Source organism: Panthera uncia, chromosome C2 (assembly GCF_023721935.1).
Source record: "Panthera uncia isolate 11264 chromosome C2, Puncia_PCG_1.0, whole genome shotgun sequence".
Taxonomy (NCBI): domain Eukaryota; kingdom Metazoa; phylum Chordata; class Mammalia; order Carnivora; family Felidae; genus Panthera; species Panthera uncia.
In genome coordinates this window covers 48272524-48293739 of record NC_064810.1, presented here as the reverse complement: position 1 = coordinate 48293739, position 21216 = coordinate 48272524, and the positions used below count along the sequence as shown (strand labels likewise).

The 21216-nt window shown below is 38.1% G+C and overlaps 2 protein-coding genes across 9 annotated transcripts in view; one reads left to right on the top strand and one right to left on the bottom strand.

Moving 5' to 3' along the window:
- Positions 1–5214: 5214 nt before the first annotated feature.
- On the bottom strand, positions 5215–15612 carry LOC125921552 (putative protein FAM172B). The gene is made up of 2 exons (XM_049629165.1): positions 15523–15612; positions 5215–6695 (listed from the first exon to the last, which is right to left on the bottom strand). The coding sequence occupies exons 1-2, from the start codon at positions 15610–15612 to the stop codon at positions 5601–5603; spliced, it is 1185 nt and encodes a 394-aa protein (XP_049485122.1). The 3' UTR covers positions 5215–5600.
- Positions 15613–16893: 1281 nt separating this feature from the next.
- The window catches only part of SENP7 (SUMO specific peptidase 7), a 155891-nt gene continuing 151568 nt past the window's right edge, over positions 16894–21216 (top strand). For 7 of the 8 annotated variants that reach the window (XM_049628093.1, XM_049628097.1, XM_049628096.1 and 4 more), the window contains exon 1: positions 16894–17070. Coding sequence is in view for 6 of the 8 variants with exons in the window: in XM_049628097.1 (XP_049484054.1) it covers positions 17031–17070 (40 nt within the window). In the remaining 2 variants the exon portion in view is untranslated. The remainder of the gene's footprint in view (positions 17071–21216) is intronic. The other variant, XM_049628092.1, reaches the window with a different exon arrangement.

Below are 21216 nucleotides of genomic sequence, written 5' to 3'. Positions count from 1 at the left end.
TGCAAACAATGTTCTCCTTTTTGTTAAGATATGTTTAGTCTAGTATTGGAAAATCTTTTTTTTTAATTTTTAAAAAATGTTTATTTATTTTTGAGACAGAGAGAGACAGAGCATGAACGGGGGAGGGTCAGAGAGAGAGGGAGATGAGACACAGAATCTGAAGCAGGTTCCAGGCTCTGAGCTGTCAGCGCAGAGCCCGATGTGGGGCTCGAACTCACAGACTGTGAGATCGTGACCTGAGCTGAAGTTGGAAGCTCAACCGACTGAGCCACCTAGGTGCCCCAAGTATTGGAAAATCTTGATGCATTCTGCTTACAAACAATAATAATAGCCCATTACCTCTAACTATTTTCCACAAGAAAGGGAGAAAAAAAATCATCATATTGACGTCACAAGATCTTAGGATTTTCCTGAAGGCCTCTCATATCAGTCTTTTTAAAAATTTTATTTATTTATTTATTTTATGTTTTTATTTTATTTTTTGAGAGACAGAGACAGAGCACTAGTTGGGGAGGGGCAGAGAGTGAGGGATACACAGAATCTGATGCAGGCTCCAGGCTCTCAGCTGTCGGTACAGAACGCAATGCAGGACTTGAACCCACGAGCTGTGAGTTCAGGTGCCCCTCTCATGTCAGTCTTTTCAATATCAATATACATCTATGGTATGCAGTTTATAGCTGAGAACTGGACATGTCCTTTTTCCCTTCAGGCTTCAAAAACATAGATATCAGAAGTCAGAGTATGGGAACAGATAGGGTGATGCTTGGGAGAGAAAGCTTAAAAAACCTTAATTTTCAAAGCAAGCATTTATCTGTAGCAAAAATGCTGATGTTTTGAAGAAAAGGAGAAACCAGTTTCTAAATATACAGAGCTGTTGGGGCGCCTGGGTGGCTCAGTCTGTTAAGCAGCTGACTCTTCATTTCGGCTCAGGCCATGATCTCATGGTCGTGAGATCAAGTCGCACGTTGGGCTCTGTGCCGACTGCACAGAGCCTGCTTGGGATTCTCTCTCTCCCTCTCTGTCTGCCCCATCCCCTGCTCTCTCTTTCTCAAAAATAAATAAAATAAACATTAAAAAATAAACATACAGAGAAGTTTATTAAAACAAGAAAAAAATTAAAATGGCAAGATAAACAGTTTTAGAGCAAAGATAATCTCATGACCAACAACTGAGTTGAGTTCCTATACCATTAGTTTCAACTGACATCATTTCTGATGTGGTGGTCTAAAATATGTTCCCCAATTTTTTGACACTCTCTCTAAAAAGTGGAGCCTAATTCCTCTTCCATTGGATTTAGTGACTCACTTCTAACCAATTAAAAAATAAAAGTGGGCCAGTATGCAACTTCAGAGAGTAGGTCATAAAAAGGCAGTGCATTTTCCTGATTGCTCCTTCACCTGGATGATTCACCCTTGGAGAAGCTGACTGCCATGTCCTGAAGACACCCAAGTGACAAATTTCAGAAACTTCAGTTAGGCTCCTCTGAGCCCTCTTCTGGAATAGTCCTCAACCTTGGCCTTCTGTAAGGCTGCACAGTTTAGTCTCAGCAAGAATCTTGCTAAATCAACACCCCACTCTTGATATCTGATCATGTTCCTCATTCCCCACTCTTGATGTCTAAGTCCTTGACCTGCCTTTAGTAATAAGCCCCTTATCCTGATGTCTCCTCTTAGTAGTTTTCTGTCACTGACACCCTCACTCTGCTCTTTGTTACAAATTTCCAGCTATCTTTGCTGTATTCAGAGTTGAATTCATTCTCTCTTCCCTATTGCAATATCCCTAATTGCAACAGTTTTGAATAAAGTCTTCCTTACCATTTTAACAAGTGTCAGAATAATTTTTTTCTTTAGCAGAAGCAGCCTATGGAAAAGGTCCACCTGGTGAGGAACCAAGGCTTCCTGCCAAACAGCCAGTCAGGTTTTAGATCACTGCAACTCCAAACAATCTTGACTGTATGCTCCTAAGCAATACTGAGCCAAAATTACCCACTAAACTTCTTCTGAATTTCTGAACAAGAGAAACTGTGAACTAATATTTTTTGTTTTAAGCCACCAAGTTTTGAGGTTAATCTATTATGCAGCTATAGATAACTAATACACCTGACTACCAGATTAAATAGTAAATTGGGAGTTATGAGAAACATCAACTCCAAGTTAGTTAAGTGCAAGATAGAATAACTTTCATGGAAACTTTTTTAAAAACTTTTTTCTTTTTTGGTGCTTTTCATATTAAGTGCATTAAATGCATTCTAGTTAGACTATGTCAAAAAGGACTTCAAAGCTCACCTCATTTACAAATTGAAAAGTAAGGACTGGGAGAGAGTAACTGGTTTAAGCAAGGCTTCATTAAAAGCCTTCACTAACCTTTCCTTAAGCAAAGGTTCATTTAAAACCTGCACATCCTGATTTACAACTCAGTGTTTCCCGCCCACCCCCTCATTATGCCACTTAAGACATGGTACAGAAAGAAATTTGAAATATGTCTTTCTGATAAAGATTTGTCTTAGTCTGTCTGGGTTGCTATAACAGAGTATCACAGACTCGGAGGCTTAAACGAATGTTTATTCCTCACTTTTCTAGAGGCTAGGGAATGCAAGAGCAAGGCACTGGCAGATTCCATGTCTGGTTGAGGGCTACTTCCTGATTTACAGATGGCTCTTTTCTTGCTGTGTCCTCACATAGCAGAAGGGAGTTCTCTGGGGTGTCCTTCATAAGAGCACTAATCCCATTCATAAGGACTCCACCTTTATGACCTAATCACCTTTCAAAGGACCCACACCTATCACATTGAGGATTAAGATTTCAACATAGAAATTTCAGAGGGACACAAACATTCAGTACATAACAGGGATTATAGTATATGCTGGGTTGAAAAACACTGTGAATAGGAATATTAGAAAGACACTAGAAATAGCTGTATCAGAAAAATCTGCATGTTGGGACTCCTGGGTGGCTTAGTCAGCTAAGCATCTGACTTCGGCTCAGGTCATGATCTCATGGTTCGTGGGTTCAAGCCCCGCATTGGCCTCTGTGCTGACAGCTCAAAGCCTGGAGCCTGCTTTGGATTCTGTGTCTCCCTCTCTCTCTGCCCCTCCTCTGCTCAGTCTATGTTTCTCTCTCTCTCTCAAAAATGAACATTAAAAAAAATGAGAGAAAAATCTCCATGTCCTATTAGATGTGGTAGAGTTAATTCTTCAAGTGTCATGTCTTGTATGGGTTCTTCTCTTACCCATCTATGGACAGAGCTAAAGATAATTTGTAACCCCCTCCTTTTTCTCTTTTTAAACTTTTGGAACAGGGGCATCTGGGTGGTTCATTCATTTAAGCATCTGACTCTTGGTTTTCAGCTCAGGTCATCATCTCACAGTTCATGGGCTCAAGCCTTCGTCCGCCTCTGCACTGATAGCACAGAGCCTGCTTGGGATCCTCTCTCTCCCTCTCTCTCTGCCCCTCCCCTGTTTGTGCTCTCTCTCTCTCTTCTCCCTCTCTAGGTAAATAAATAAACTAAAAAAAAACACAAAACTTCTGGAACAGCCAAAATAAATTTTTTTGTCAATAGTCCCTATTTCAACAAATAGTATTTCTATCCATCTAGTTGTTCAAGCCAAAAATCCAGGAGTCCTCCTTCTTATTTCCTTCTCCTTATTCCTAACCTCCAATCATAAAATTTTGTTCATAGCAATCACAGTATTAGTATTTAGCATAAGTATTAAGTAATTAAATATTAGTATTTAAGCATTAGTGTTAAATATATTAGTATTCGTAGTTAAGAATTAATATTAAGCATTTCTCAGAATACTACCAAAATTAATTTGGTCTCCCAGCCTACAAGCTTATGCTTCCTCTAATCTATTCTCTGAACTGCAATTAGGATATTCTTTTTTTTTTAATTTTTAATGTTTATTTTTGACAGAGAAGGAGAGAGTGAGCACACAAGTGGGTGGGTGGGGCAGAAAGAGAGAGGGAGACACAGAATCCAAAGCAGGCTCTAGGCTCTGAGCTGTCAGCACAGAGCCTGACATGGGGCTCCAACCCACAAACCATGAGATCATGACCTGAGCTGAAGTCAGATGCTCAACCAACTGAGCCACCCAGGCACTCCAGGATATTCTTTATAAAATGTAAATCTGAGAATATTCTCCTGTCTAAAACCATCCAGTGTTTTCTACTGTTATGAGAATAAAGTCAAAAATCATAACCATGGCCATTGCAGCCTTAAGCAAGCTGCCTCTGCTTATTTTGTTAACTTAACTTTCTAACTACTGACAAAACCTCTCCTTGACCAAATCTGAGTCTGGCTCCTCTGAGCCCTCCTCTCAGCTAGGCTCTGATGTTGGACTCCATCGTTGGTCCACTTAGTCTAGTTTTTGTTGTTGTTGTTGTTGTTGTTGATGTTGTTGTTGTCACTTAGTCTAGTTTTAGCAAGAATTTGGCTGTCAGTGAAAATTTCTCATTTTTGGCACTTGATCATCCTCTAGATCCTCTAGATCTGATAAAATTCCTCATCCTCCACTGTCAATGTGTTATCAACCTGGCCTGGCTTCAGTAAGAATTACGCTGAGTCAGTCTAGTAAGAATCTCTCTTATGCCTGATGTTTCTTTCCTCTTAGTTAATTTTCCATTCACTGATCCTCACCCTACACTTTGGCTATAATATTGCCCCCTCAATTGTCCTTGCTGAATTAGAAGTTGAGGCTGATCTCTCTCCCCAACTTCAAAACCCCCATTGCAGCAATCCCTCTTAAAGTCTTCCTTATGTCTTTAATAAATGTCATGAATAATTTTTTCTTTAACACAGCTCTCCCATAATTTTTTAGCTTCAGTTAACTGGACTATTTTCTCCCACCTCAAGACCTTTGCATATGCTATTCCTTTGCCTATGAATTTGTTTTCCCAACTGCTGTTGTCTTTCAAACTAAGCGTCATTTTCTCACAGACGTATTACCTGTACCCCAAGGCTGTTAGCTCTCATACTAGATGTTCCATGGCACCTTGAATTTCTGAACACTCTTCACACTTTCAATTTGTTGTTCATTGTGAACTCCATATGGATAAAGGCAACGTTGGTCTTGTTTGCTGGTGTCCTCAACACGTACTATTGATGGGGACATAGTAGACACTCAAATATTAGCTGAAGGTATGAGTAAACACTTTAAGTAAATTTCCACGTAAGAACAATAAATTCAAACAGAACACAAACATACAAAAATGGAGTTTATAATCATTTTTATGTTCACTTATAATTTTAGTATGGCATTAACAACATAGAAACTGAAGACTGACTTAGTGTTTAATTTCTATCAACTGCAGTTTTGGTGTCATTCTATTAAAACATAAGAGAGGTTTTCAAAAGATCCTCTAACTTGACTAATACTGTAAAATATTAATGATGGCGTTGACTGATGCCCAGCTCATCAATAGGCTAAAAAAAAGAACATATTCACTTTTCAAAAAAAGTAACAAATCAAACCTCAAGCCAGAATATAACACTGTGTATATTCTTTTCATAACATAATACTGCAGAGTATTCTTTTTCTTCTAGCATCTACATTCACAGCATTTCAGTGGGACAAAAAAAATCTTAGGTGACAAAAAAGTAAGTTAAGCAATTTGCTTTCTTTTTGTGGAGCTTCTAGTTACTATTGGCACTCGAGAAAAATTAATAGTTGTTTTGGCTTTCAAAGCTTTTTTAAAGTATTTAAAAATTGACTGAAGGCTAGAGGAAGGGGCTAAGTTGTGTTTTTCTGTACCAGCAGAAACCATAGGAAACTCCTGTTTTAAAACAGTAGCTGCAGGTTTATCCAAAGGCTTAGGGCTTGTCACCCATTCACGGCAGTGGTGCTTTATCCAGGCCAATAACTGAACATCACTTCCCAGCTGGTGTCCTACATGATGTTCAGAGTCAATAAAGGCAACAGCATATACTTTGTTCATCACTTCCCACTTTTTACGAACAAGTAAGTCCATAAAAACCAAGCCTCCGTAACCATGTACAATGAAGGCAACATCCTTGCCTTCAGTCTTTGAAATGAAGTAATCCCAAATGTAAGCCATGTGTTCTTCAGGAGTGTTGCTGCATCTTTTAGGGGTGCACTGGAGAGGTTGCTGGACAGATAAAAAGTTCTCTGCTGGAACCATTTTTAGGGAAGATGACCCCTTAGTTTGTGTTAAAAGGCCTTTCTGCTCTTCTTCCATGTTTAGGTCGATGAAATTGTCATTGGGGTTTAGCACAATTACATCATAATGTGCCTGCAATGCCATTTGAATACATGGTATCTGACTTCCATGTTGGAGACCATGATGTATTATTGCCTGCTGACTCCACTGACCAGCTCTAAAGACTCCTTGGTCTTGAAGAAGAACAAGAAGAACAGAACGATGACTTGTTAATGCTCTCTCACTCATGAAAAAGAAGCTTTTTGGTTCTTTATCAGCCTCTGGTGGGATATATACTTTTTGTAATTTGCATACTTTCTCCAAAAGCTCATAAATATATTGTTCAAGCAAATAGCCAAGGGCCTGGTAGCGCTTGCTGTTCCTCTCAAAGACATTTTTATAATAGTTAAAAACAAAAGGCCTTTGTGTCTCAGTGTGTCTCAATTCAGCTTTTTCATTGAAGTCATATTTAAGTTCTTCTAGTAAGTCAGATTGTTCAATAAATTTTTGGAAGCTCAGCTCCCGAGTAACTGGTAACCACTGAAAATAAAAAAGCAATAATATGTCAGTGGTAGAAAAAACTAAAAATATCCGCTTGTTAAATTATTCCTGTGGGAAATCATTCTAAAATTAAGTACTTCACTAATACATTACCTTTTAATCTAAATTAAGGACTGAGTTAAGGACTTAATCTGAGTTAAGGACTTTAACTCAAAATAATTGTGAATGATGCAAAGTAGTAAGGGATAATTAAGTATGGGACAATGGCCAGACCATACATAATGACAGAACTGACCCACAATCCATAGCAACTTGCCCAGGAAGCCAACCCCTTATCTACAACAAATAGCCCAGGAAGCCAGCCTGCTATAAGTCAGATTTGTATGAAGTCAGACTACTACCTCTAGTGACAATCCAGCAAGCTAAACAATAACCTGTTACAACTGGCCACAAATGGCCAGGACTTGACTAATAACTGAGAGCTTTCCTAATTTTTATCCCTGCTTCCAACTTAGGACCCATGAGAAAAAGCCAAATATGCATCCCTAACCAATCACACAGGATATTCTGCTTTTAGTTAGCCCACCTGCAGCTTCCCCAGGCCAACAGCCTCCAATCAGGACATACCAACAGCCTTTCTTATTTTCCACTGTAAAGCTTTCCCAGTTTTCTGCCTTCCTTTGAGTCTCTGCCAAAATGCAAGTGATGTGGTTGACTACATTGATATAGCTAGCACAGAATAAATAGGTTTTGTTTTTCTCATTTGGTTTGGCTTTATTTCCACAGTCAGCATTCAATAATTTTTGCTGTTAAATAAATGGCAGGGGATGGCAGTGGGGGTGAAATGCGAACCAGGCAGTACAGGTTATGATCAATTTATCTTACAATGAAGATATGGTATTTCAGATGTCTGAGAAGAAAAAAGTGGCTGACTAAAAAGTTAATTTAGACAGTTATTTTGGACAAAGCCTAAAAGGAAAAGAAAAGACTTTGAAAGGTTAAGTGGCTTGCCCTGAAGATTATTCATTAAATTATTATTAAATACACGATTGGGTACTGAGGTTGTCGGACTCTAAAATTCATGTTCTTAACTAATATATGAATATGTTCTCTGCTTAATTTCTTAACATTGACAGTGGTAATCCATGACTCACTTCCAATAAGTAGCAGTGAAAATGATTTTTAATTACACTCATGATACTATTAAGGCTTATGGCAAAATTAAGATGGTGCTTGCTTACTTTATTTTCTTAACTCTTTTCTCACTTTCTGAAACTTATTCTGATTCCCATATGTAACGGCTATGTTATGAAGGTGTTTGGTTGTCCAAACCACCCAACATATCTAGACTGTTCTCTATTCCCTCCTGTTCCATTAAAAAACTGTTTTCTGGGGTGCCTGGGTGGCTCAGTTAGTTGAGCGACCAACTTCGGCTCAGGTCATGATCTCGCGGTTTGTGAGTTCAAGCCCCACATTGGGCTCTGTGCTGACAGCTTGGAGCCTGGAGCCTGCTTCGGATTCTGTGTCTTCCCCTCCCCTGCTCACGCTCTGTGTGTGTCTCTCTCTCTCAATAATAAATAAAACGTTAAAAAAAACACTTTTCTTCTAGTGTTGCTGATCACAGGGGCCATTATGTAATTAACGTCTTTCCAAAGTGTAAATGACAGATAGACCTAATTATCCTTTAAAAGGAGAAGCCTTGGGGGTGCCTGGGTGGCTCAGCCTGTTGGGCTGGGCATCCAACTTCAGCTCAGGTCATGATCTTCATGGGTTGTGAGTTCAAGCCCTGTGTCGGGCTCTGTGCTGACAGCTCAGAGCCTGGAGCCTGGTTCAGATTCTGTGTCCCTCTCTTGCTCTGCCCTTCCCCTGCTGGTGCTCTGTCACTCTCTCTCAAGAATAAATAAAACATTAAAAAAAAATTAAAAGGAGAAACCTCTTGGAGGGAAGGTGGGTGGGGAATGGGCAAAATGGGTGATGGGTATTATGGAGGCACTTGCTGTAATGAGCACTGGGTATTGTATGTAAGTGATGAATCTCTAAATTCTACTCCTGAAACCAATATTACACTATATGTTAACTAACTAGAATTTAAATAAATAAATAAATATATATATATAGAGAAGTCTGTCGAATTAGATTGATTTAGGTTTAAACCCTAGCTCTAGATTTTCAGTTCGAGTGACTTTCAGCAGGTTCTTACCTTCTATGAGTTTCTTCATCTTCTGAGTTTTACTTTATGCTATTTAATAGTGATCCTTATTACTCTCTATCTTGCTACTCTGCTTTATTTTTCTTCATAGTCTACATTACCACTTAATACATAATTGCTTGTATATTTTTCAGCTTTACGTCTTCCCTCACTAGAATGAAAGCTCTAGGAGAACAGGAATTTTATTTAACTACTATATCTTCAGTGTTTAGAATGCCCTCTGGCACATATTATATAAATATTTTTTGAGAGAATAAATGAAAAATAGGGATAACATTATTTCACAAGGCTGTTGTGTGAAATTAACTAATGTAGGCAAAAACCATACTACATAGTGTCTCATGCATGGAAGGTTCTGTGAAATTAGACAGGATGATATTCATTTTTGAGAAATGTGAAGTAAAAAACCATATATATCTCTTTCCAGCCTTCCTTATTCACTTTAACATTGTGATATTTATCCATTTAATAAATGTATTTCTACATCATTCATTTTGTTTTTGGTGTTCCATTTCTTGAATATGCCATAGTTTAACCATTTGCCTGTGGAAGAACATTTAGATTGCTCTAATTTTCTACTATTATATACAAAACTGAAATGGATATTTTTATAGCTATATTTTTGTGCACATATCAAAAATTTCCCTAGGCAATATACTTTAAGGTGGAATTTCTAGGTTATATCAGCATCTTTCACTTCACCAGACATTGCCAAATTGCTCTTTAAAAAGACAGTTCTATTTTATAAATTGGCATGGATGACCAGGTTTGCACAGAAAACCAGTAGTCTCTCAGATCTAAAATACCCTGTTTAGGGGTGCCTGGCTGGTTCAGTAGGAAGAATATGTGACTCTTGATATTGGGGTCATGAGGTAGAGCCCCATGTTAGGGGTAGAGATTACTTAAATAAATAAAATTTAAAAAAAGCTCAAAGAACTGGGGCGCCTGGGTGGCTCAGTCGGTTGGGTGTCCGACTTCGGCTCAGGTCATGATCGCACAGTGAGTTCCAGCCCTGAATCAGGCTCTGTGCTGACAGCTCAGAGATTGAAGCCTGCTTCGGACTCTGTGTCTCCCTCTCTCTCTGCCCCTCCCCTGCTCATGCTCTGTCTCTCTGTGTCTCAAAAATAAATAAAAACATTAAAAAAATTTTTAAAAAACAGATCAATTTCTTCTTCTTAAAAAAAAAAAACCTCAAAGAACTAAGCAAAGAATTTTGTTAGCTATTTAACTCTTTTTTAATCAGAAAGTAAAATAAACAAAATCAGTATTTTCATTCTTTTTTAATCAGTATTTAAAAAAAAAATTTTAATGTTTATTTATTCTTGAGAGAAAGACAGAGTGCAAGTGAGGAGGAGCAGAGAGAGACACAGAATCCAAAGCAGTCTCCAGGCCTTGAGCTATCAGCACAGAGCCCAATGTGGGGCTTGAACTCGTTAACCATGATATCATGACCTGAGCCAAAGTCTGACACCTAACCGACTGAGCCACCTAGGTGCCCCTTAATCAGTATTTTCTAACAGCACATAGCACAACATTTAATGATCTTTTCCACTTTTGTTCGGTGTTTGTATACTTAGTTGTTTGAGACACTTCTCAGGGCTGAAGAATGAGAGTTTGCAAACTGGAAAAACAAAATGGCACATAGATATATAAAGGATAGGTGGTGACGGGGTGAACAGGAGCAAGGTAGAGAGTATCTTCCAGAATGAAAAGCTAGATGATTTCTAGCACATTTTGCTTGGTTAATATCCTCCAACCTGAAACTCTCCCCTAAATTTATATCTAATTGTCTACTAGGTATATGGACTTAGATGTCAAATAGCCATCTCAAGCTTAACATGCCCAAAATACCTTCTTCAATCTACTCTCTCTACTCTTTACTATCTTAGTACATGGCAACTTTATTCTTTCAGTTGCTCATGCTTTAAATGTTCCTTCTCTCTTTTACAGTCAATCCAATTAATCAGCAAATCTTTAGGCTCTTATTTTTTTTAATGTATTTTAATTTTTTATTTTTTGAGAGAGTGCATGTGTGTGCAGGGGAGGGGAGAGGGAAAGAGAGAGAGAGAAAGAGAGAGAGAGAGAGAGAGAGAGAGAGATTGAGAGAGAGAATCCCAAGCAGGCTCCATCTCAGGAACATGAGCTCATGCCCTGAGCCAAAATCAAGGGTCACATGTGAAGCTCAACAGACTGAGTCACCCAGGCATCCCTAGGCTCTGTTATTTGAAATACACCTGTAATCTAATCACTTATCACCCTTCCACCTCTATCACCCTAGTTCAACTCAACAATAACTTTATCAAGTAACATTATCAAGTCTCCTATATAATCTCTTTGCATAAGCTCTTATCATCATGCAGTCTGTTTTCCACATAGCAGCTAGTGTAATCTTTTCAAAACCTCTAAATTGGATCTCACACACCTGTTCAAAATTCTCAGTGGTTTCCCCTCTCAGAATAAAAGATTAGGTCCTTATCACTGCCTGCAAGGTCCCACATTGCCCTTAGCTCTTCAATGTCATTGCCTTACTTGCCTACTCATCTAGCTGCATGATCTGGCTCTTAGCTCTTTCTCAGGTGTCATTTCCCACTATGCTCTTGCTTACTTCACTCTAGCCACACCTGCCCTTTTTGCCTCCAACTGTGGAGCAAGCTCCTGTTTAGGGCATTCCCCCTTACTATGCCCACAGCTTGGAACACTCTTCCTGTAGATATTTCATTTCTTTCACATTTCTGTCCACTTGTTATCTGATCAGAGATGTGAGCATTCTATCTGAAAGGGCAATTCTAATTCTTCCTCATTCTCCTATCTATGCTTAGCTCCTTCCCTTCTCTTTCCTTCCTTTCCCTTCACTTTCCTCCCTCTCTCTACCTCTCTTTTTTTAAAGCACTTATTTCCTACCAGCTGACATATACTTGCTTATTTTCTGCACCCCTTCCCCCGCCAACCCATTAGAATGTAAGTTCCATGAGAACAGGGACAAAGACTTTGTTTTGTTCACTACTGTATCTCTAGTTCTTGGAATAATGCCTGGTACATACTAAGCACTTAAGTATTGTTAGAAATTTATGATTTTTGCTAAGGGCATAAGTTAGTAAAGAGCAAAAGACCTCTAGCTGCATATACAGGAGAAAGATGCACACAAAGCTCTCTAAAAATTATAGAGGCTTCTTGTATAACTTTAAAGTTAATAAATGTCAATTTATTAATCATTCTTAGAGAATATCCTATGCATTTATGTTTTTTTCTTTTACAAATCAAGATGGTTCATTTAAATAAAGGAGAAAAATCATCAAACTGTTTTTAGTTCTCTAAGGATTGGGTTGGAACAAGATAGCTTAGTTTTAGGAATAAGATTATTAGAGCTGCAAAGCATGTTATTGATATTCATTGTTAATGTTTTTTTTATAGAGAAGTAAGGATTTTCAAAGTAAAATGACATACCCAAAGTAACTCAGGCAGCTCTAGGAGACTGAGAGAAGATTCATTTTCACCGGTGATCTTGTAAATGCATAATATTTAACTTATTTCATTCATCTTCCAAAAATTTAGTGAAGGTATTTGTTAGACACTTAGTGTCTTACATCAAGTAGCCTAGTCATTTTACATTGAATGGAATAATGGAGAATAGTATATAATCATTAATTAGAATATTAGGGGTGCCTGGGTGGCTCAGTTGATTAAGCGTCTGATTTTGGCTCAGGTCATGATCCTATGCTACATGAGTTTGGAGCCTCCTGTTGGGCTCTGCGCTGACAGCATGGAGCCTGGAGCCTGCTTCGGATTTTGCATGCCTCTCTCTCTCTCTCTCTCTCTCTCTCTCTCTCTCTCTCTCCCCCTCCCCCTTCGTACTCTATCTCTCTCAAAAATAAACATAAGAAAAATTAAAAAAGTAATAATTATTAATGAGAATTTCAAATTAGGTTCTTCTAGTAACCTGGATTAGGTGATTGACACAGCTGTTATTTTTTGTTTTAGGGATGGCTATTGTTTCTAATTATTTATTAAAAAATTTTTTTTAACGTTTATTCATTTTTTGAGAGAAAGAGAGAGACAGAGCTTGAGTGGGAAAGGGGCAGAGAGAGGGAGACACAGAATCCAAACCAGGCTCCAGGCTCTGAGCTGTCAGCACAGAGCCCGATAGGGGCTTGAACTCATGAACTGCGAGATCATGACCTGAGCCAAAGTTGGACACTCAACTGACTGAGCCACCCAGCGCCCCTCTAATTATTTATTTTAAAAATTGTAGTATAATATACTAAAATTTACTATTTTAGCCATTTTTAGTTGTACAGTTCAGTGACATTAAATAGATTCACATTGTTGTGCCACTGTTACTGCTATCTATCCATAGAACGTTTTTCATCTTGCCAAAATCTAACTTTGTAACCATTAAGGGATAACTACTCATTTCCCCATTGCCCCAGCCCCTAGCAAACCATTCTACTTTCTAGGAATTTGACAAGTGAGTAGTTGGGGCAATAGAATCACAGATGCACATAATTTTAATTAGCTTGATTTTAAGGTGCTCCTTTTCTCTCCAGGACCATCAATTGGCTTTATTAAGCAATATTTTACATTCTTCACAGATGAACAGTAAGCTTTTATGAAAATAAAATTTTACCACCTGAGAAGTTAGCATCTAAAACCGTGGTTACTCAGTAATACCTTATTATAGTGATTATAGTCCTTTGGTATACTTTGGAGGTCTTTTGTATATCCTATGCCATTAGGAAGCACAGAGTGAAGGATGCTTCACTCAGAAAATTTAAGAATATCTGAATGCTTTTTATTACAATGACCATGATTTTATTTATTTAGAAAAACAAAATAAAGAATCCTAGAAAACATGTCTTAAGAAAATAATTACTATTTTCATACAAAAGCAGATTATTCTCAACACAGAATGCAAAAATGAAGTTTTTTACTAAAATTATGCTTGTATACAATTCTATTTAGTAAATTACAGAAAAAAAACTAGAAAATGATAAAGCTAATGAAATAACATATGTGAAAGGTTCAAAAAAAGCAAACTAAATCCCTTCCTCCTAGGATTCCTTCTCCCTACCTACCTCTCCCCAGGAAAGACTAAAGTGGCTGAATTTAATGTAGCTGAGGTAAAGACACAGAAATAGGCTATTAGAAATAGAAAGAAAAATAGAATAGAATAGAAATAGAATATTAGAAATAGAAAGAAAAAAAGTTAGATGTCACCAAATCTTGGGTTTCTCAAATTTGAGTATGCGACAGAAGTTTCTAGAAAAGTTAAAGAAAAAAAAGTTTAGTCAACTATTATAAAGAGAAACATCTCATAACAACTGATGGCTAGTGTTGCCAGCCATCCCTAAAGGGCCTTCCAATGCTTCTCTCTGAAGAAGAGAACCAACTTGAACACAGATTCCTTCTATAGCTTTTTGGACAACAGATTATCCATCTACTCCTCAAATACCTAGAGTTACTGCAGGTTTTCATAACTTGTGGAAACAGGCCGTTCCACTGCAGGGCAGTTACAGTTGCTGACTGTTAAAAAAAAAAAAAAAAGATATCCTTAAAACTAACTTAAAAAAAAAGATACCTTTAAAACTAAACAATCTTATGTATCTTTTCATGAATTACAGATTACTTCATTTATATGTGGAAGAAAAACTTGCTTCACATAAGAATTCTCAGTATTTTAAAGATAAAAGTCAATTACTAATGAAAATGGAGCGAATAGCAACATAACATAACTCCATGTATCTTTGCAAAGTGTAGGCTTTCCTGGAGCCCATGGTAAGAAATTCCACATTGTTTCTTTTAGTTTTTAAAATAGGAAGTCCAGATATCTATAGTGCCCATCTAAACCTCTTTACATTCATATTGTACTTAAAGTTAATTCACTTGTGATGACAAAGGGCCTTTTGCAGATTTTATTAAGCTCTCCTCAAAGAAATTGTTAATCCAGGGGTAAAACAAAGGGTTGATCAATTTCATACTGTCTCTTTGTCTTGAAACTATTAAAACCAAACCCACTGCATAGAACAAAAATAAAAATATAATACTTAATGTAATCACTTTTATGCACCTTTAATGCTCAATAAAGAGCCGTACCCATTAGATAACACCTGTCCATCCTCTCCTCTTATAAAATACTGGGCTGATGAATTTCTAATCTCAAATAATTTTAATTTGAAAGGTTCTATACAGTGTGAGTTAAATGTACATAAGCAAAATGACATTATCCCCAAACATACTAAGACAATCACTTTTTTTTTTTTGGTCTTTCTTATTTTTAACATAAGAAACCTCTCACCTGAGCATCACTTATTTTTATGAAAGGCAAAATGAGGTTGACTCTCTCAAAAGTAGAAACTGAACTTTTAGTCCTTTAGTTGTTTGCAGTGCAGTTAACTATGAGGCAGAGATTAATGCTCTAACAATAAAAATACTGGTCCAAAAGCAAATTTGAAATTCTTGAGCTTCAAGTTCATTTATCTTCAAACGTTATTTGAAACAAGTTTCAATTCAAAGGGACAAATTGGCTACATGGTATATTAGCAGAACGGTATATTTGTTTCAAGAAGTCTAAGTGACACATTTGCAAACTAAATAATTAACTTCTTATAATTTCATTTCTTATAAGCTAAAGTCTTACTGCTAAACTTTAAAAACACTTACTTTTATGGAAGCTGCTAATTTGGGTGGAAATGGATAAGGCCTACTTACACTTTCCTTTTTTATGTTCCCATCTCTCAGCTCTATTTCCATCTTTTGCAGTTAATTTGTTTCCTACAATATTGGCAAATGAATTAAGCTGGTTTGATTCCGGAGTTAAATTATTCAATGAAAAACGTCGATTTATGAAGAAACTTAAAATTCAGCTATTTTTTTTTCTTTAAACAGTGTTTTGCTTTGCTAAACAGAAATAAACTAGGGCCTCTAAATGAAACCCTTGTCGTGAATTTCAATCTCATCAAGCTCTGAAATATTCCTGCTTTTCAACTATTCCTGCCCTGTAAAACACTCCCCCGAGCCCAAGAGCCCAAATAGGCTTTAACACCTGGAGGCTTACCTGTACCTCAGCACACATCATACAGTAATTAAGGACGCTTGACTCAAGAAGCAGGAGACTGGGCTCTAGGGCCAGTTAGGTAAGTCCCTTTATTGGCCTTGGTCAAATGGGGAAAGGGGATGGGATGTTAAGCTCAAGTAGCTCCAAGATCCCTTCTGCTTGGAACATTCTAAGATCGTTTTGCCTCTGACTAATCATGTTTGAGCTGAATTATGTTTAACTTACTCTGATTACATCTTACACATTTAAAAAACTAATATGTATATCGTGGCCAATAAAACAGGGCAATTTTCTAAACTGATGAGCCCTTTGAAAGAACTGAAAAAGAAAAATAAGTCTAAAAATAGTCTGAGTTCATTGAGGACTGGGCTAGTCTCTTAAGTACTTTAATAATAGTTGAACGAATTCCAGTTTACAGCCATCCACTTTCTATAACTTCAGCGTTTTATGTTTTAAAAAAACTGAGTTCTAGTTTACCTTTTTTTCTGGACCTTTAAAAATGATGAGTGTGAATTTTAAAAAGAGATCCTCTTTATTACTATGCCATTTTTCCTCAGCTGACCAAATACATTTCCACTCCAAATGCTAAGCCAATGTCTAGGCTAACAGGTGGCTTTACCGTCTTTTTATTTCTGAGTTTGAGGACACTCTTGAGGACAAGTAGCTAGGAGAGACCGTGTAGTATTCCTTTTATTTTCATTTTTCTGGGCCACCTCGCGAGAGTCATTAAACTACAGGAGTTCCTAAAGTTTCCCCTTTTTCAATTTTCAGTCTACCCCAGCCTTGAAAGTAAACAAAGCCGCAGACGATCTCGGGCTAAAACCACGCACACAACCTCACTTTCCGATAGGTTCAGAGATAACAAGAATAGTACCACTAAATAGGCATTCGAGGTGGCAACCCGCAGAGAAAACAAGTCCCAGGAAGTGATTTCCGGGTGAGGTGGGAGGGGCAGCTGATTTCCGGTCTGAGGGCAGGCGACGGCTCTTGCGCAAGCGCTGTTCGTACTTTCCTGGCTTTCCTTCCCCCCCCTCCCCTCCCCCTCTCTTCCCCAGCCTGAGGGGTCTTGAGGTGACAGCGACAGCAACTGCGACTCCACCAGGAGGAAGAGAAGATGGACAAGGGGAAGGCCGGGCGACGTCGATCTTCATCCGGTGAGAACGGGTCGGAGGAGGGCTTGAGCATATTCTCTTCAACCTTGGGCAAATGGGAGGTACAGGCGGCGACGGGTGCGGCGGCCCGGACCAGAGAGGGCTCGGGCTCGAGCTCCCGTGGGGGCTCGGGCTCCCGTTCGCGCGGGGAGGGGAGGGGCGGGGAGGGTACGAGCGGAGGGGCGCGCACAATGGAAGACTCCCGGGGCGCCCCCGCCTCTGCCAGTCGGAGACCGAGTCCTAGCTGTCATCAAAGCGCTGGCCGCTCTTAACCCCAACACCCCTTCAGGTTTTCCCTCGTCCCCCGAACACCTTGCGTGAGTCTCGTCGGCCCAGGAATCTTCCCGGTTGGCTTGCCGCTCCCCTGCCACGCCTTCTTCCAATTCCACCAGTGTACCAGTTTCACTTCCAGCCCCTGACCCCACTTCTTCTCTATTTCTTTGATTCTCGATTCAGCTTCCTTCTCACCCCCTTACCTCGGGGCAGGTATAGCAGCGGCTGCAAAGGGGGAGAGGCGGGGCTTGTTAATTGACACTTCGTCGCTCAGATCAGCGCTGCGACGGGTTTCGTTCTTTTGAACAGGCCCTCTTAATAACCTTTTTCTTTTCCAGCCTCCTGCTGCTTCTTCCAGAAGTGATTAAAAAGTCGAACAAAGGATTTGAAGTTGTGCTTCCATTGTGTTTTTATTCTCCGTGTATTTTTGTTTTTGAAATTGCTTTATGGCTTCAGCTCGGGGTACTACATGTTGGAAACACAAAAGTGGAGTTGTAAGACATGAGGTAGAGCTCCTCGTAGTCAACAAGTTTTTGTCAAAGATCTCATCTGCTAAGAGTACCTCATTTCCTCGTGTTAAGTCCTGTGGATGCACTGGAGGAGGAGAGGGGGAGGAGTCTATTTTTAATAAGCTTACAGTTCAGTCCACAAACTAACACCCAATGAATCAGTTAATTCATTGTCTCCTTTCTTACTATACCGTTTATTTTTGCAGAGACAGTCTTAGCAATTACAAATTAATTAGGAGTCTCTGATGGCAGTGCGTCTCAAACCTTTTTCTGCCTTATTTGCAAAGGAGGAGTGAACAGGATTTCTGGGACATTGCTTGAAGCAGTTAAAAACCTGACTCCCTTTTCATAAGCAACTGTGTGTGTGTGTGTGTGTGTGTGTGTGTGTGTGTGTTTTCTAGGGATATTCTTTGCCTTTGAAAGTATGTGCATTACATATATGAAAGTACCAGCCTGCAATAGATCAGTGTTTATTTTAATATACTTTTTTTCCTCTTCTAAGACCTTCATGTAAAATTTACACATTAGGAAAATGCGCATTGTTCATCTGCTGCCAATTGCATGCTTTCTAACAGAGCTTTAGGGATTATTATTCTTCAGTTTAAGATGCACAGCCTTTTTTCAATTAAGTGCATTTCATCTTAATACATTTCTTTTGAGGGGGAGCAGCAAGATATTAACCCTGTCCTTCAGCAAATCCCATCTCCTTTCACTTGTCACATTTATTACAGTTAACATGATGCAAGTAGCCGTGGGAGGTAAAATTTGAAAACACAGCTGTTATTTCATAAAAGATAGTGATGTTTATGTTACCTATACCTCTGGAGAAGATTTTTTTTTTTTTTTCCTGGTGATTTTCTTTTTGGAGCTGTCCTTTTTGAAAAATAATTGCTATTGTATAAAACCCATTCTCAAATCTAATATTACCTAGCTGTTTTCCAGTATTCATCTGGTTTTAAGAGACGAATATTAATTTTTAAGAATGATTCTAAAGTATGTTTAATTTTCTCCACAGATTATCAGAAATAAAACTAATCAGTTGGTTTGAAGGGATTCTGGATTCTGTGTGATATTTGTATGCATATATTTGCCATTTCATTAGGAGTGGTTGCTAACTTGAACTTATGACCGGAAGTGACATTTGTGGTCATCAGAATTTCCAAGTACCCAAAGAGAGGAATTTGATTAATAGGAAGAATTCTATTTAGTTAGAAGTAGAATGTGGATGGCAGTAGGGGAAAAAAAAAAATGAAGTTTCAAAGTTTCCTCTGTGAGACTGCACTAGGTTTCCCTAAAACATACACCTAAAGAAGAAACTGTGAAGGGTTACATAGTGCATTGCTGATATATCTTTTAGTTGCAAGTAGCACTCACTTGCAATTGGTTTAAGTTAAACACAAAACAAGTATTTATGGATTCATGTAACTGATAACTCTAAGAGTGGGATGGTTTCCAGCATGGTTATAATCTGCTTTAGGCACTGGTTCTTAAGGTGTGTTGGGGACCTCTGGGTTCCCTGAGACCCTTCTGGGTCTGTGAGGTCAAAATTATTTTTGTAACAATTCTAAGACACTGTTTACCTTTTCCTCTTATTCTCCCACATGTGTACAGGAGAGTTTTCCAGAGGCTACATGACATGTATCACAACAAATTGAATGCAGAAACAGATGGGGGGGAAACAGTTGTCTTTTATTAAGCTAGACATGAAAGAGATTTGCAAATAAGTAAAATACTGCCATTCTTCTCAACATTAAAACAATTATTTTTCATATAATACTTGAGCCATGTTAGCATGCAATGAGTTTATTTTTAAATGAATTGATATTTTAAAATTAAAAGAAAAATTTTATAAGTAGAAGAATCACAAAAGCTCTGATTAACTTACTTTTCTGTAATGTGTCCATTAATCAGGAATAAAGCACAAAACACCTTTGAGCAGTGAGACGAGAAATTACAAAGTCTGTATGCTAAAGTTTACTTGTGAGAAGCTTCTCTAGCTTTTCTTCAGAGTACGTTGTATCTATATTTTAAAATTATTTGTAACCCCAATGAGCATGAATATCTTATTTTCAAGTTCACAGAATATCAAAAGCAGTAAATTAAATGGGACACAGATAAAAAATTCACTGGTGCCAAAGACGGGTCCACTAACAACTGAGTAAAATAATAATTAAATAATGCACAGGTCATTCAAGGGAGAATGACCATTAGAAATGTTTAATAACAAAAGTATAACAGATAAATTAGAGTCATAGATAACAATTTTCAAATGAATCTTTGATTTCAAACAGGAAATTTCAAGTGAATTTCAGGTTTTCAATGGATTGCTTCAGGCAACATGCAAGGAATCTGTGTTCACTTTCATTTAAGTTAAGGGTACATACGTTGAGTACTTTGGTACTAAGCAGTGTACTAAGAATTTTAGGGACTTTAATTCTTTCAAAAGCCCTGTGAAGTGGTTATTATTTCTGATATACAGATGAGAAAACTGGATTTAGAGAGGGTAAGCAACTGTTAGCAATAGCAAGTAAGAAGCAGAGCCAGGATTCAAAGTCTGGTCTGATTACAAAATATATAATTTTAACTTCTTTTGCTGTCACAGGGCATGGGTGAGTCTCACTTGGAAAAAAGAAGTTTCTGTGGACAAATAAGTATGAGAGCTGTAGTTACAAGAAAAATTAATTTATTGCAGAATTTTTAGAGCCTTTGTTACGCTATAGTACACTGAGCCTCTGCAAAAGAGTAGCTGAGCATGCACTGTTATTCAAACTTGTTTGATTGTGAAACTCTTCTCTCCTCCCCCCCCCCCCCATTCTTTCTTGAGGATCTAGTGTCCCATGATGATATGCCTTTATTTTTTTAGTAGGCCCTGGTGCTGTCTGCATATTTTGCATTATAGGTGTAATGAACGATACTTGAAGGTCAAAATCAGAATCTGCAATTAATCATGATAAAACTACATTATGTGCATAGATGTTAGCTGAAGCCATTGGCATGAATGGAATTACCCACAGAACGTACAGAGTGAAAAACATCTTGAATCACATACATTTAATTTCAATGTAAAGAGGAAGAGACATTGGTGGGCAGATGGGCAAATTAGGAAACAAGGAGAGTGAAAAGCAGTGTAAATTACAGAGTTAAAATAGTGTGAGAGTGCTGAGTTTGGCAATTAGGAGGTTACTTTTACCACTGATTTTAGTAGGACGGAAGCCAGATTTCAAGAGGCTGAATGAAACAAGGAAAACAAAATGTAAAAAAAAAAAAAAAAAAAAAAAAAGGAAAAAAAAAAAGAGATTTCTGAACAATTTGGAGTAGGACATTAGGTAGAAAGGAATTTTTTTTCCTTAAGACTCTAAGACACTTA

What these genes read in the sequence shown, in the direction of transcription:
- LOC125921552 (XM_049629165.1), bottom strand. Translation starts at nt 15,612, where the DNA reads ATGGAAATAGAGCTGAGAGATGGGAACATAAAAAAGGAAAGTGTAAGT. An exon ending in AATTAGCAGCTTCCATAAAA is followed by an intron (nt 6,696 to 15,522) that starts GTAAGTGTTTTT and finishes TTTTATTTTCAG; the next exon opens with TGGTTACCAGTTACTCGGGA.